This window comes from Castor canadensis, chromosome 9 (assembly GCF_047511655.1).
Source record: "Castor canadensis chromosome 9, mCasCan1.hap1v2, whole genome shotgun sequence".
Taxonomy (NCBI): Eukaryota; Metazoa; Chordata; class Mammalia; order Rodentia; family Castoridae; genus Castor; species Castor canadensis.
The window spans coordinates 150,936,740-150,953,320 of record NC_133394.1 but is presented as its reverse complement, the minus strand read 5'-3'; the positions used below and the strand labels follow the sequence as shown (position 1 = coordinate 150,953,320).

General features: G+C 52.8%; 1 protein-coding gene across 3 annotated transcripts in view; it reads left to right on the top strand.

Moving 5' to 3' along the window:
- The first annotated feature begins 1,744 nt into the window (after positions 1 to 1,744).
- Ppp2r2c (protein phosphatase 2 regulatory subunit Bgamma) overlaps positions 1,745 to 16,581 on the top strand; it is a 101,720-nt gene continuing 86,883 nt past the window's right edge. Inside the window, exon 1 of one of the 3 annotated variants that reach the window (XM_020165366.2) lies at positions 1,745 to 1,936. In XM_020165366.2, coding sequence (XP_020020955.1) covers positions 1,867 to 1,936 — 70 coding nt within the window. In that variant the 5' untranslated portion in view covers positions 1,745 to 1,866. Of the gene's footprint in view, positions 2,014 to 16,581 lie in introns of all 3 variants that reach the window. The other 2 variants (XM_074042662.1, XM_074042663.1) reach the window with 2 other exon arrangements.

Sequence of the window (16,581 nt, the reverse complement as noted above, 5' to 3'; positions counted from 1 at the left end):
GAGGTGAGCAGCAGCCCTGTGTTCTGCGGTGAAACGGCTGAAGCTGGCACAGGTTAGTGAGCAGGTGCTGGCTTTGGCCCAGCCCTCTCCTGTTCCAGCTCTTTCCATCACACCCTGCAGGGTCCTGGGCAAGGTCTTCCTCTCCTCCTCATATGTCCATGCTGGGCCTTTCTATCAGGGGAAAGCCCAGTTCTACCTGTGGACGCTCCTTTCGGTTCCCAACAAGAAACCTCCCTTAACCCAACCTCTCCGCACTGTCTGGACTCTGCTTCCATTACATTTGGGGGCTGCCTGGAGTCCCCAAAACCAGCTGAGAGAAGCAGAGAGCACTGCAGAATTGTAGAACTGGGTGAGGCCAGCCCCACTGGCACTAATGTCTTGGACCCTAGGACTCCTCCACCTTGGTGACCCCACTGCATTGCCCTTCCCAAGGCAAGTTAGAGCTTTCCTGCTTCCCTTTGCAAGGAGAGCTTGCTGAACACAGAGGAAGGCCTTCCCCCCAGTCCCAACACCTCTAAACCCCCTGTACTACCTGCAGGGGAGCGGAGATTCTTGGAGGAGACAGCTTGACAAAAGAGACAATACTTTTGAGGGGTTATTTGTACCAGGCCTGTTAAGATGTGGGGTATTCACTAAGGACTGAAGGGGGCAGGGGTGAGGGGGGAAGGGAGAGAGAGAGAAGGTTGGTGGGCAGAAGCCCAGGGTTGTTCAGGAACGGCCATGCAGGGGGAAAAACCATTTCCAGTGCTGGTGTCCCTGGTTACTTCTCACCTGTTGTAGGAAGAGAAGGATCACAAGCTCTGCCTGGGAGCGGGAGGCTTGGAGGGGGTGGAACCCACCTCCACTGGCATCATCCAGAGTTTTACCATGTAGGATGCTTGCCCCCCATTTCTTCACGCAGACCCAGCTGTGCGCTCAAGGGGACCCCAAAACTACCGCTTCTACTAACGAAGGGGCCCACTGTCCTCCCCCTTTGGTTCCCCAAGTGTCCACTCTCCAGGTGCCCTATGCAGCGATCCAACCCGCCACCCCCCTCCCCCCCCCACCCCCCGCAGTCGTTTTGGTCGCTGCCTTCTGCCCAGCTAAGCTGCGGGCCTCCTCCTCCCCCCCCCCCCCCCCGTCTAGCCTCCTGACCCGTTATGACCAAAGAGTCCATAACTGGGAGCACCTGGGCACCCAAGGTACCCTCCTCCCCAAATCGCAGCTGACCAACACCCCGCCCCCACCCAAGCCTGCTTCATCTTTCTCCCTTCCCCCTGGCGCGCATCCAGGCCCCAAAGGTCCCGGCGCGAGGGCCGAGCACCGCGGTGCCGCGTCTGCCTGGGCGCCGGCTCCACCTGCAGGGTGGCTGGGCGGGCAGCGCGGCCGCGGGGGCGGAGAGCGGGCGGCGCGAGGGAGGGGCCTGCGACAGCCGCGGTGGCCGCCCCAGCCGGCGCAGCCCGGCTCGGCCCCGGCTCGGTCGGCGCAGCGCAGCGCAGCGCCGCGCGCGTCCCCTCGCCGTCGCTGCCGCAGCCAGGCGCACGGCACCAGGCCACCGCCGCCGCCGCCGCCGCCGCCGCCGCCGCCGCCACCGCCGGCGCACGGACGCAGAGCGCACGGGCCGGCCGGGATGCGCGCCTGGGCCCCGGCCCGCCCGAACCCGCGGCCGCCGCCCGCCCGCCGCGCGCTCGCCTGACCGCGGCGCCCGCCCCGGCCACCCCGCCCGTCCCCGGCCGCCCCCCGGCCGCGATGTCCGCCCCCCAGGGCCCCGGCGGCCCGCGCCCCTGCTAGGTTGCGGCGGCATGGCCCGCGCGCCCGGCGCGACCTCTGCGGATTGCATCGGTGTGCGGCGGCGGGGCATGCCCAGGGCACCGGGCACGGCCTTCAATGGGCGAGGACACGGACACGCGGAAAATTAACCACAGCTTCCTGCGGGACCACAGCTATGTGACTGAAGGTAACGTACGTGTTGTCTGAGACCCCCTCCGGCCGGCCGCGGCGTGGGGATGCCGTCGCACCGAATGCCCTCCGAAGGTTTGGACCGCGCGCTGTGTGTCGTGTCCCCCCCGCCCCATCCCACCCCACCCCACCCCGACCCGGGTCTGGCAGGGAGGGAGCCCGAGGGCACCGGCCTCGCTACCCAGCGCTGGAAGAGGGGCAGCGCCCTCCTCCGCGCCGCCGTCCGGGAGGGAGGCAATTTTGTGCTCCTGGCCAGGTGACATCCCGATCCGGCCCTGGCTATCATTTTTACAAAGGCCATGTCTGCGGCCAGTCTAGTGTAGAAATCTCGTAAAGGCTTAAAATCCTGGATTTGCCATTTCAGCCCTGCCCATAGCCCGCAGAATTTTCTAGGCTGCCCACTCCCTGGAGACGAAGAGGGACCCAGAAAAAAAAAAAAAAATCCGTTGCCATATCCTCCGGAGAGGCTCGCCTGCCCTGGGCCCCTCCCTGCGCCTCCAGAGGCAGGGTCCCTGCGTGGGAGGGAGGAGGCGGCTGGTGTGGGGCTAGGCTTTTATTCCTGGGGAGTTATAGTGAGATAGGAGTATCTGGGCCAGACCTTTAGGATGTCACAAAAAAGTGGGACATGCCACCCACAAAAGGCCCTGTATTTTAAATCCCCTAAATTGGCTATGGAAGCCCAACCCCCACTCCAGGCAGGGGAATCCTGAGGGTCAGTGCTCCTTTCCTATATGACAGTAACTTGCAGGGTCCTTCCGCCGGGCCTTGCCCTGGGAACAGTGGGACAGCTCGCGCGCGCCGCGGGGTGCCGGCGGAGTGAACCCCTGGTGGAGGATGGGAGCTTGTGACCTCTGGAGGCAGAGTAGCCACAAGCTTGGGCGGCGGGGACGCTCGTGCTGGACTGTAGGGACAGTGCAGCCTCCCTGGGGGCTGCCGGGCTGGCCCACAAGTGTTTATGACTCCCTGGTGGGCGTCCCTGTGGGAGGGGCGCTGGCGCCGCGTCCCGCGCGGCTGGTGCGCGTGGGTGCCTGTGCCAGCGAACCGGCGTGGGCCCCGTGCGGTGACTTGACTGGAGCTGGTGTCCGCCACCCTGATGCCCGCTCCGCCGGAAATGAGGCCGAGCAGGCGCGGAGGCCGGCGCAGCGCTGGCCCGGGAGGCCGAGGATGGGTGTGCGACCTGGGCGGGCTGCGGAGCCGTGGCGCGCCCCGCGCGGGGAGGAGAACCGCTGAGTCACGCTTCGCCACCGTGCGTGCGCGCGTGTGTGTGGCTAGAGGGGACAGGGCCGCCGGGCTCGGTGGCTTCGGGAGGCCCCCCCCCCCCCCCCCCCCCGGCGCTGAGCGTGTGCTTTGTCGCCTGCCTTGGTGAAGTGGAGGAAGGACCGCGAGTGTCCGGGGGTGTTCTTTCTGCTCACAGCCGCGGGTTGGACGAGGCGGAGGCCTCGGGTTGCTGGCAGGTGCCCAGGTGGCCTGGCTAAGGTGCCAGAGGATCTTGGCGCAGGTCCCTTTGCTGTGCCTGAGCTGGCTCTGGTCTGGCTGCCTCTGTTTTCTCATCTCTAGATTGGGCGTGATAATAGGGCTGTTGTGTAACCAGCATAAAAGGCACCACACTCAACCCGGAGCGGACATTTTCTGTCCACCCCTCATCACCTCCCCTTTCTTTAATAAACCCACCAGTTCTGGGCAGGGGACAGCAAGGGGGGAAATGACAGCTGCAGGAGGGAGGGGCCGTGTTTAGCCCTGATCCATTTATTCAGCAGATGCACCATTTGAGCCCTGGGACTGTAGTAAGTCCCCCGTTCTTGTGCAGCCCAGTGATCTGGAGGGGAGTCTCTGCTCACCTGCCTCAGTTTCCCCACCTATAAGATGGGAGTAAGGCCACCTTGTCTCCTAGATCTTGGGATTCCTGTGAGGATCAGGTGAAATGGTGAGGAAGGAGCTACCTTGGAACTGTGAATTGTTAAAGGCAGCCAGTGTTGAGTACCTACTATGTGCTGAGGCCCTACTTAGCCCTCCTCCCACTTTTTAGGTGAAGAAACCAAGGTTAGGCCTTTTCCATGGCTGAGGCCCAGCCCCAGTGTATGTAGGGCCCAGGCCTTGGGGATGCAGAGAGGAGGCAGGTCAGAAGTCCCTGTCCTCAGAAAGGCAGCTCTAGGGGAGGAAACAGTAACAGCTATGGTGATGGTTAGCATGAAATGGAATTCTGGCCTCCCTAAATGAAAACGGACCTTCACACTGTCACCTACTGAGCCCAGGGTAGGGTAGGTTTCAGCTTCCTCTGGTGTCAGGCAGACTTGTGTTGAAATTCTGCTTTGACTGTCACCTGCTGTGCTATCTTGGAGGTTACTAAACCTTTCTGAGCTTCCTTTTCTCCTCTGTGAAGGCAGAAGTACTAGTGACCTCTGTCATGGGATTGTTGAGACACCAGTGACTGTGCTAATATAGAAAGTACCCAGAGTATTGCAGTCATTGAATAAATGGCCTCGTCATAATTTATCTTGAGGCAGAAGAGCTCCATGAAGAAGTCATGGGTGCTGAAGCAAACTGGGTCAAATTCCTGTTCCACCTGGTGGTTGGGTCCACACCACTCACTCCACTGCAGCGGCTCTGATCTACTTCCTGTTCCTTAAGCTCCATTTTCTTCCTGCCTTGGGGCATTTGACTCACTGTTTCCTCTACCTGGAACACCTGCCTCCTTCTTTTCTCATAAATGACTCCTACTATTCCCCGGGTCCTAAGTTGAATGTCATCTTTGTCAGTGGGAGTCCTGCCTGAGTTCCTGAATCTGGTTAAAATCTAAAATCTTGAGAAAAGTTTAGGTTTTGTTAGTTACTCACACCTTGATGTGAATTAGTCAGCAGCTTGGGTAGTTTTTGTGCCGTCTAGAGCTTCTGTGCTGTGAGCATTGGGCACAGAGAACTTGGAGTGCAGGGGCGAGCAGTGAAGAAGGAGCTCTTAGACAAGTGGTGGGCATCCAGGAGTGGAGGATGCTGGGAAGTCTCTGTTAGATGTTCCTAAGAGCTGGAAATACCCCCAGAGGACCCCTCCTGGGCTGCTGTCCTTCCCTGCAGGTCTGGGACTCAGCTTTAGAGTGAGTTAAATGGGCCTGGCTAGACTTGCTCGGACAGACAGAATCCATGCACTCATTCTTCCATCAGCCTCCTTACCCATGTTGGCCCTGGGCAGGCATCGGTGGCTTTGGTACAGAAGCTCAGGCTCAAGGAGGTGGTGGAGGCCACACAGGTGTGTCCTAGGAGTGACCAAGCCTCCCTGGGAGAAGGGTGCCTGACAGGGGAGGCACTTTGGGACATGGTCTTCTGCTGGGATTTGGGCACAGGGTCCCCTCCTAGAATATGTCAGCTAAGGAAGACTTGGGCACATATGCTTCTTACACCCACGGGGGGATGCACTCGTCCTTGCATGTTCCATGGGATTTCAGTCATTTGTCTATCCCCAGTTGTCTTGGTTTATAGTTGGGGAAGTGAAGAGGGCTCAGCTGAGCAGGGGCCTGGCCTGTCTGAGTCCATCACAGGGAGTTGTTTCCAGATAAAGAAGTCTAGACCACACTGGAGATGGTTTAGATGCTGTGGGGGGAGCCCCAGCATCTGTGGAGTTCACAGCTTTGTAATGACATCATTGCTGATCTCCCCAACATCCGGGCTCTCTTCTCTTGGAAAGAGACCTCCGTCCATGGCTGCTCTGATTGGTCCAAGGGTAATTTCTTCTCCTTGTACTGGCTGGTTCCAGAATGGATGTAGGAGTCAGTTCTGGAGGTTGAGTGGAAGGTAGAGAGAACTGCAGGAAGTTGTTCTCTTTCTTGAAATAAGAACATGGAAACCCTGTAGTTGCTGGCAGCCATCTTGGCACTGTGAGGAAGAAAGACATAAGGTGACATTGTTGATGGTAGGGTGGAGAGCAAGGAAGAACTGAAGGCCTCTGGGTTTCTAGTTATAAGAGCGGGTATGTCTCCTTGGTATAGACTTTGAGCTAAGTCTGTTTCTTACAGCCCACACAGCCTCCTTCACACGGCCTTGACTGCTTGTCTAGAAACCCAGGAGGCTCCCTCCATGGAGACTTGAAAGCAAGACTCCATAGAGAAAACCAAGAGGGATTTTTGTTAGCTTCCTGTTTTAGGAACCCTCTTTTATCTCTTTGCTCTGGGTCCAACTCCTCCTCTTCCTTTTTTTGGCGGTATTGTGGTTTGAACTTGGGGCCTTGTGCTTGCTAGGCGGCAGGCTGTCTACCACTTGAGCCATGTTACTGGCCCTTTTTTTGCTTTACTTATTTTTGAGATAAGGTCTTGCTTTATGCCCAGACTGGCCTGGACTATGATCCTCTTATATATGCTTCCTATGCTGCAGGGACGACAGGGTGCACCACCATGCCCATCCATTGGTTGAGATAGGGTCTCATGAACCTTTTTTGCCCTGGCCTGGCCTTGAAACAATCTCTACCTTCCAAATAGCTGAGATTACAGGCTTGAGTCACTGTGCCCAGTTGGGTTCCTCTTTTTGTTTGGGCCAGAAGAGAGACTCTTAGACCTGGTTTCCAGAGCCTTGGGTTTGGTGCTATCTGTTCTTAAGTGGTCACAGGCTCTCTGAGCCCGTTTCCCCTCTCTTGCAGTCTAGATCACAGGAGAGGAGGCATGTAGGGCTGTCTGTGTTTTCACTTCTCCATGAGCCCCCACCTGGCCTTGGGAAGGATGCTGTCAGCACTCCGGGGCTTGAATGACTCTGTGGGCCTGAACATGCCCACCCAGGGCCTTGAGCCCAGATGGCCTTTGTAATATCATACATAAACCATGCCGCCTGCTTTCTAGGGGCTGAAGGTAGACTAGCACTCCGATGCTCATCAGACACCCACCCTCCACCCATGGGAAGCCAAGGCTGGTTGGCTTGGCTGCCCTACAGCCCAGGGTTGGGGGGAAGCAGCCCTTATGTCAGATTGATCAGCCTCTGCATTCCCTTTGCTTCTGTCTGAGAGTGTTACACGATAAGCTTTCACTGGGCTTTATGGGCTGTTTCAGGGGTGGGGGAAGGGAGCAGGTTGAGGGATGGCCTGCTGGTGACCTTCATCAAATTCCAGCACCTCTCTGCGCCTCAGGTGACCTGGGTTGCCACAGGCTTGGGGAGCAGAGGCTGTGGGGACACTGCAGGAGTATCTGGGTGAGGGTTTCTGCTATTACCTATTTCCCCAAACCTTCGCCTAGGCCAGCCCCTGCCCCGATGTGAGCAATGGTGTTTACTTTTAATCAGCCCAACTTGAAGCTGCCGACAGTCACTGAGTGGGCCTTTTCTCACTTTCTTTCTGGAAGCTGGAAGTCAAATTCTCATAAACTATTTCCACGTTGGCTCCTGGTTGTTTTTTACTTGCTGCAGCTTTTGGTGTTTGTCCTTAAGCCTCCACGCGCTAAGGGACATTTGGTAAGGGGGCTTTAGGCCTTGGGAAGTGGCTGTAGCACTGGACTGAATGCCGGGGCTTTGCAGGGACAATGACAGGTGGCAAAGAAAGGAGAACGGGAGCTGGAGCCCGTCTGGGCCACAGAGACTCACTCTGCTAGCAGTTTGTGACTTTCCTTCCAATGTTTTGCAAATGTCCCTTCTGTTTTTAATAAAGCTCTAATCTCTACATAAGCAAATTTGAAGCTGCCTTTCCACTCCAGGATGACGTGATGAGGATTCTTCAGGGCTTGCTGTGAGCTGACCTCACGGTGTGCAGCCTGGGTGGCTCTACAGATCCCACGCTCAGGATCTGTGCTTGGGTTTGTGCTCTGCTGTTGCCCTCTTGAAATTTTTAAGGATTTCAAGTTCTATGAGTGCAGTCTGGTGGACAGTGGAGCATGGGATGAGCCGAGGAAATATGGAGTGTGTCTGTTCCCTGGACTTCCTGAGTCCCCGGGTCCCCACAGTGTGGTGGCCATACTTCCACACTCATGCACTCCAGCCTTGTCTGTGACTGAAGGATCCTCTCTCCAGTGGATCCAAATTTTATGATGAAAGCAACGACTCTCCAGGCATTGACCTCTACTGTGAGGACTTCTGGGGGAAGACCCTTGTCAAGTCCTTCTTACTTCCAGGCTGAAAATGAGGACACAGGACAGGGAAGGCACGGACACCTGTAGTTCCTTTTCCTTCTCACCAAGAAGGCACAGGGGGTGGAAAGTGCACATAATGCAGAAGTGAGTGATTTCCAAACAACAGTGGAGTTACTTTCCTGCACTGGGAAGAACAAAATGCTGGTGCACAATACAAATTGCCTTTTGTATTCCAGTTCAATTGCACAGCAGAGTGAGTGATAAAAGTCATGCTAAGAAGATCAGCGTTTACTTTCTCTTTATTTCCACTGACTTAAGTAGCAAATAACAGCATGACAACCATGAAAAACTGTATGTTTTACACTGTTTCATGGCACATTCCCTCTGCTCCTTGGCCAGAGGCCCTGCGTTTCATTCTGTCCTGGTCCCAACACTTCACACACTGAACCCAGCAGGCCCTACTTTGCTGTAGCAGAACTCTGGAATTCTGGGAAGTGGAATCTTTACCCTGCCCTCTTCCCTTGACTTTCGTCATTGGTGGGCAGCTTTTCCTTGTGGGGCGGGCTCAGCAGCCTCTGGCCCCAGGGACTGTTGCACAGGTTCAAAGCCTTGGGTTATTTGATTTTAGAGTCCAGACTGTACTTGTCTCTCCCCCACAGGCCTGCGGGGAGAATGAACCCTACTTCATTTTTCCCTCCAGGTTTGCCATTTGGATCTCCTGTGTATTCACACATCCTCAAAGGAGGAGGGGTAGCTGGTGGCCCCCGGTTTTGGAGCCACATTTCATTGGCTGTGCATTATTGCTGAGATGGATATGTCGTAGTTCAGCCACTCCTTGTCCTCGTTTTCCCCTTTTGTTGCAAACACCATTTGCGTGTGAAGACTCCTCACTCCATACCTTCCCCTAACTTTAGAATAGTGTTCTTCAGAGAGAGCGAACCCTATACACACATTTTTATGTAAAATCATCAACACTTTTAATGTTCTTGATACACTCTGCCAAATTATTCTCCAGAAAGTCCCTGTTTAACCACACGCTGATAGCATTAGGTAGTCTGATTTGTTTGACCTTTGCAAATATCATAGATGAGAAATATTTGTTTTAATCTGTGTCTGAATACCAATGAGGCTGTGCACTTTTTTCTTTTTTGTTCAGCACACATTTGCAGACCTCTCCCCACCAACTTGAGTACCAGGGTCATGGCAGATGCTGGATGCACAAAGTTGAAGAACAAGGACGGTCATGATCCTCACTCAGTCGTTCAACAAGTATTTTGGAGTGCCCACTGTGTGCAAGACACAGAGGAGGCCTATGTTGCCAGAGCCAGGAGAGTGAGGGTGGAATGAAAGGAAGGAGAAAAGGAAGCTTGAGGCTGCAGTTCTGAGGTCCACCAGCATTTAGGGGACAGAACAGGACATCTGGAGTAGAGATAGATTTGAGCAGCCAGCAGAGCAGGAGGAGGACAGCAGGGCTGTGGAGTCACAAACCTGGGATAATTTGGGAAGGAGGAGTAAGGGAAGCAGGGGGAGGAGTCGGATCAGCAGTACATGCTGTTCAGTCGCCTGGAAAAGTCTCCCCCAGCTCCTCATGAGGCCTCTGTGTAGGGTGTCATGGTCCCTCGCACTCAGTCCCCTTAGGTGCTGCTTTACAATGTCGTCTTGTGGGCCTCGCTCCCTAGTCTTCTTGCCCAGCCTTCTCCCGTCTCCAGAGAAATGCACTCATGGTTTCATTTTGTGGACACAAACCAGGTTGTGTCCTTCTCCTCCTCTCCCAGGACCCTGGGCATCCATGAGACATCAGCCACCTCAGCAAAGCTAATGTTGGAGGAGGAACCTGCAGCCCACAGAGCCATGGCAGGTCCTACTAGTTAAACCAGACCCTGCAAAGATGGAAACCTCACTGCTCAGCCTTCAGGCAAAATGACTTGACTTTTAGGATTAATAACGATAAAGCAAACACAATAGCCATGGTTATGATTAATCGTTTATTGAGTAATGCTCTGTGCCAGACACGATGCTGTGTGGCCCATGTCGTGCGTACACACAGCACCCAATATTGTGTGTGTGTATTTTACAGAGGAGCAGTCCGAGGGGCACAGCCTGCAGTCCTGATCACCTCACTGAGTGGCTGGGGTCAGCAGGTCAGGCACTGCTGGCCTGCTCAGTTCCACTTATGCACCGTGCTTAGGAAGTCTGGGCGCGTGACACCTGTCTCCCTGGCTTGGTGCTTCTGGAGCTAGGACCCCACCAATGCACAGGTGTCTATGGGGGAGGTGGTTCTGGGGCAGGCAGTGTTTCCCAGGTACAGGAGTAATGGCGTGGAGGAGCATGGCGTTCTAGTGCCTTCAGGGTAGTAAAAGCCTGTGCAAAGTGATGGGACGTTTGTCATCTGACAGTGTCTGAGCCCTTCTCCCAACTACGAGGTAGTCGCCTGCTGCCTGGGGAGCAGGGTACACCTGGGAGCCACTGTGTTGTCCAGGACCCTTTAATAGGAGGTTATTGTCCTCCAGAGCCCGGCCTGAATTGCCCATTGAGGCAGAACAAAGGCTTCCACAGACACATGCCAGTGCAGTGCCCCAAGTGGGGATGGGATCTCCAACAGCAGGCTGGCCAGACCTAGGGCCCCTCTGCCTGAGCCTGGTCTCCCAATTCCCCATACCGGTTCCTGTCCGAGTCCCTGCTGCTGGAGGCTGGCACCTGGGCTTGGGGACCCAGGCTGAGCTCTGGCTCTGGCCTGGCCCTGTGCCTTTGGCAGCTCCTTCTGCCTCTCAGCCACTTTCCCCCATCTACAAAGCAGGAACCGCCAAGCAGCCAGGCTTTCAGCCAGGACTGAATGAAATAATGTACTAAATAGATATCAGAATACAAGGGAGCTGCTTTTATTATTAACTATTGAATTTTTTAAATAATTCCAAAACAGGTTTCATGAAACCTTTCAAATATGTACCAAAGTAGACAAAGTAACATATTTAATTCCTTCTAATCCAGCCCTTTCCTTCAATTGCTAATCCCAGCTACTCCAGAGGCAGAGATAGGAGGACTGTGGTTCAAGACCAGCCCCAGAAAAAGGTTAGCTGGAGATCTTATCTGAAAAACAAAAAATAAAAGGACTGTGGGTGGCTCCAGGGGACAGCACCTGCCTATTAAGAAGGAGGCCCTGAATTCAATCCTGGTACCTCCACACACACACACAAAAGCCTCCTTTTTTGCAAAACCAGTCATCTCTTAATGCTAAGGACTTTTCTTGCATACCTAATCCCACCTAACAAAACAAGGCCAAATTTTGTATCTAGATTCTGGTCCGTTTTCTCAGTGTCCCCATTTGTCTCAAAAGTGTTACCTCATCTGTGGTTGTATTGACCCAGCATCTGAGTCCTGCACCTGTGTTCACTTGTCTTTCCCTGAAGTTTGTTCTGATTCAGGCAAGTGAGTCCTCCATCCCAGGTTCAGACCACTGACTTGCTGACAACATTCATTATTATTTTATGGGTTTTTTTTAACAATGAAAATGATAGTAAAGTTTATTAAGAAAGGAATTTAGTATAAGAGAATAAAAGTGGGGAGAAGTGGGGAAAAAAGGAGAAATATTTCTTGCTTCCATAAAGAAATGGGGGTAGAGACTCTATTACTATTTTATAAGGACCACAGTGTTACCTCCACTGTCCCCTATCTGTGCCTAAGGGTCTGGAAGGCTGATGGTGGTTGCCTGCATTCTGGGAACCAGGACCCCTCCCCATGGGAGCTGTCTAGCACCCACTCACTCAGTGGTCTTGGGAGATTGCTTAGCTGGGTCATGCCTGATGACACATCGGAGATGGGATAAGAGTGGGCACCTTTTCTCTCAGTGCTGTGTCTAGGTTCCCCCACACACACCTAGCACAGTGGATGTGAATTGTCTTTCTCCCCCTGTTGAGGGTGCAACAGTGAGCCCAGATCCCCGCCTGCCCATGTAGCATTCACCTGATGGGGAGATGATCGTCCCCACTAGTCACTATGTGGATGCTGAGGATTCCAGCTGGTAATACTGTAATTAACACCAGTTACAAAGAAACTCTCAAATCCAGTGCCCAAATCCCTTGGAGGTCTATATCCTGTAATGATTCCTTGTGGATGGCCCCTATTGGTGGGCAGTCTCTTTCAGAGTGCTAAGTGGAGCCAGACCCTCCATCTGCCATCCCCTCCCCCGCCACAATCCCTTCCACTCTCTGGTCAAGACCATGGAGAAGACACTATCACTTCTGAAACACTTTGGTTCAAAAACTATCACCTCACATTTCATAGGCTAGAGCTAGTCACATGGCCCCTCCTAGCTGCAAGGGGAAATGTAGTCCCTGGCTGGGACAACACAGAATGGAGACAGCCTGAATTTTGGTGGACAGCTAGTTTTTTTTCACATGTCCCAACCAAACAAGGTCTCACATTTTCTATCTAAAAAATCCTATTAAGAATCCAGCACTGGAAACACCCTCACTCAACCCAACCCTCCTATGTCCCCACCTCAGGGTCCCCATGTACACTGCCATGAGAGCAGAGTGAGGGAGACACACATGGGCTGGGGGAGGTCAGGATTACTTTTCTGGGAGAGGTGACATCTGAGCTGTGTCCTGAAATCCAAATAGGTCAAGCCCAGGCAGATGAGGTAGGAAAGGCATTGTGGTCATTGGGCCTGGGTAAAGGCTGGTGTCTTGGGGGTAGGACATCTTTTTTTGGGGAGCATTCTTTGGGCCCTCCAGGCTTAGAAGATATATGTGGAGTGGGCAGGGCTGGAGCAGGAGGGAGATGGGAAGGGGGTGGTAGGGCTGCTTTGTGAAAAGCTTTGAATGCCATGATAAAGAGTTTGGATTTCATCCTGTTAGCATTGTGGAATCAAATTGAAGTGGGTTCCCCTCCTTGCTTAAAAGCACTTTTATTTCTGTTGGCTTATTGTATTACCACAAAATATATTCACACTCACTGCAGAAACTTCAGAAAATAGAAAAAGAGAAGAAGAAAATGTTTTTTCATATTTTTCTTTGCATATGTGTAGACATTCTTTATATCCATCCATCTGTATCACCTGTCTGTCTGTCATCATTCTGTCTATCATCTATGCATCCCTACATTTACCCCTTCACTGAAAAGTGTCTTTTGAGCTTCCATCCATAAAATAGAATCGCTGCTCATCTTACTTTGAATTCATTAAAATTTCCCTTAATGTGTGTGTCCAGGCTAGAAAATACCGAGCCTACTATGTTAGTTTTCTTGGGCTGTCATATCAAAGTACCACCAAGGTTTCTTAAACCACCAAAATTTATTAGCTCACAGTTCTGGACACTAGAAGTCCAAGATCAAGGTATTTTCATGGCTGGTTTCTCTTGAGACCTCTATCTTTGGCTGGCAGGTGGCATCTTCTCCCTGTGTTCTCCTGTGGTCATCCCTCTGTGTGTGTTTGTGTCCTTGAAAGACACCAGGCATATTGAATTAGGACCCACCCATATGGCCATGTTTTACCTTAACCACCTCTTTATACCCTGTGTCTCCAAATGCAGTCACATTTTGAGGTCCTGGGGTTAAGACTTCAACTAATGAATTAGGGGACACCTGTCATCACTACTAGTAGCTGTCAAGTGTTCCTCATTGGAATTTTAATCAGTTGCATACTGGTGGGTATCTGGGAACTTTCATCTGCTCAGGGTCATGCACATTGCTGCAAAGGACACCTCTGGCTGTTTATCTTTGCATGCATCTTTGGTTATTTTCTAGAGTATTTTTATCTAATGCCAACGTTCCCTGTCAACCAAACTCAACCATGTCTGAAGGTTCCCTTCTTCCAAAGCCTCACTAGATATGGTCCATTTCATGTTTGCCAATAGAGTAGTAGAAAAACTTGTGTTCTTTGGTTTTCAGCCAGGTGGCGCTTCCTTGCTTATACTTACTGGCATGGCTTCTATTCAGTTTAACCCATTCTTTGCCTATTATTCTGTGTCATTTGTCATCTCTGTCTCAAGCACTGTCCCTTGGAGTGTTGTTTGCCTGGGGCACTGTTTAATTTTATGTGGTCAGATGTCAGTTTTTGTCCCCCATAACTCATGACTCTGTTGTCGGCTGAGAGTGGATCTGCCTGTTCCTCCATCATGAGCACCAATAAATATGGTGGAAGTGACACTGTGGCTTTGGAGGCTGGCCACAAACAGACAAACAGTTGAGGCTTTGCTCTTTTTGGCATGCTTGGCCTTGGAAGCCAGCCACCACACTGTGAGGAAACCCAAGCAATGTATGGAGAGGATCTCATAGAGAGGAGCCAAGGCCCTTGGTGGAGCCACCAGCCACCAGCCACCAGCCATCACCACCTTGCTCGCAGGTGCGTGGTCACCACATTGATTGGTTGAGACCAACAGGACAGGAAAGGCAGAATTCCAGGCCCCAGTTAGACTATCTGTTTGGAAAGAGCAGAGACATCCCTACCATGACCTGCTTGTATGGCAAATCCATGAGCAAAAGAACAAATGTTCTGTGCAGGGGATTTGATTCAAACCACAGAAACACGGTCATGGGCTCCCCAAATTCAATTCCCAGTCCAGCCCCCTCCGTCTCCTTCTGAGGCCACTCATGTTCCCATTGCTCCCTCTGCTTGGGTCTGTGGGCTCCTCAGAGCTTTCCAGTGACTTCCTTCTTCACTGGCCTGTTTCCGTTATTGGTGACTATGGATCCCAGACACTGGTGCCAGCCCTGGGGAGAAGTGACTCGGCTTAGATCCTCAGACAGGCCTGGAGCCCAGGCCTTTCTACAACAGTCCTGGGGCTTGCCATATGTCATCAGCAGACACCATGGTCAGGTCTGCTTTGCATCTGGGACCCACCGGGTACTCAGAGGATGTGTGTTTGAATGACTGGATGAGTAAACCAACACCCGCTTTTCACATCTGACTTCAGCAGTGAGGTGGGTTTCTCACAGGTGTCACACCATTCACTGGCCCAATTCCTGGATGACAAAGATGATGCCACAGTTCAGATGTCTTTGGCTTGGTGTGGTAGCCCTGACTAATGGCGTGGGACACCCGCTTTGCTGCTGGCCCTTCCTTCCATCTCCAGACGCACATTGTGATTTGTGACTGAGTCACTTCCTTCAGTCTGTGCTGATGGGCCAGGCATATCTGGAGCTCATGCAGGCAGCAAAGCATGCAGCCATATTGCTCCCTTGTCTCCCTGCTACAGGGAGATGTTTGCATCCCCTGAAAATTCATGGTGAACTCCTAACCTCCAGGCAAGTGTAGTGAAAGGTGGGGCCTCTGGGAGGAGATTGAGTTGTGAGGGTGGAGCCCTGGTGACAGGGCTAATGTCCCAGAGAGAAAGAGCCCCTTGCTCCTTTTGCTGAGTGAGGAAAGATGCTATCTGTGAGCCAGGTGCTGGTGGCTCACTCCTGTAATCCTAGGTACTCAGGAGGCAGAGATCAGGAGGGTCATGGTTTGAAGCCAGCCCTGGACAAACAGTTCGGGAGACCTGATCTCAAAAAAACCTGTCACAAAAAAGGGCTGGTGGAGTAGCTCAAGTGGTAAGAGTGCCTGCCTAGCAAGCATGAGGCCCTGAGTTCAAACCTCAGTGCCTCTGGACTGTGAGAAATAAATGCCTGTTGTTCACAGGCTACTCAGTCCATGGTATTCTGTTATAGCAGCCGAGTGAGATGTTTCCTGTGATAAACCTCATGACATTTTCCAAATATGGACAATTGAAAGAAGGAATTGACCAATGAAGAGGACAATCAGCAAAGATAAGAAAGCCATTCTGCAGGGTGGGAGGTGTGGCTCAGAGCTAGAGCGTGGAGGTGAGGGTGTGTTTGGGGTGGCTGAGCATTTGCTGGGAGGTCTCTGAGATCCTATAATGAGGAAAGAAGTTGTGTCTCAAAGGATAGAGGTGTCCCAGACGAAGTGATGGACTTCACATCAAAGGAACTTGAGTCCACTGCACAATGTTGAAAGTACAAAAGTCTAGACTTTGCAAGACTGGTCTCCTAGACATAGACAAGGAGCCCCCAGTGTCATAAGGGACCCAGCCAGCATGCAGGTCACTCTGAGAAGCCTTAGACAGATGAAGAAAACACTCCCCAGCCTTCCCAATGTTTTAAATTGTAGGCTCCTAAATAAATAGTAGCTTATTAACTTTTATTTCCCTGTACATTTGTAGCAGTCAGTAAGTGAGTTTTTACTGTCACAGGACAATTGTAAATTTCTTGATTAAACAAGATGGCCTGGAGTGGTGTCAGTCTGCAAGTCATTGTTATGACCCCACAGTGGCAGGCAAAGTAAGGAGCTGCCCTCATTCCCGATGGGCGATGTCCCTAGCATGTTGCCTGTTCCCATGGCGAGACCCAGAGGCAGTGGTGATATTTCAAATCTGGTGGTGGTGGTGGTGGTGATGGTGGTATGGATGGTAGTCAATATTCTCCTTCCTGAAGGCGGCAGCTCAAGAGTACCAGCTAAGTCACGTTCTATGTGGCACATCCGTCTGCAGCCCCCAGGTCCCTGGGACCCCACCCTCCCTCTGCTGTGTGCCCTGGGAGACCTCTGGCCAGCCTGTCTGCTTTGGAACCGTCTACCTGGAGTGCATGGCAGAAGACGAGTCAGAGGCTGAGCCATG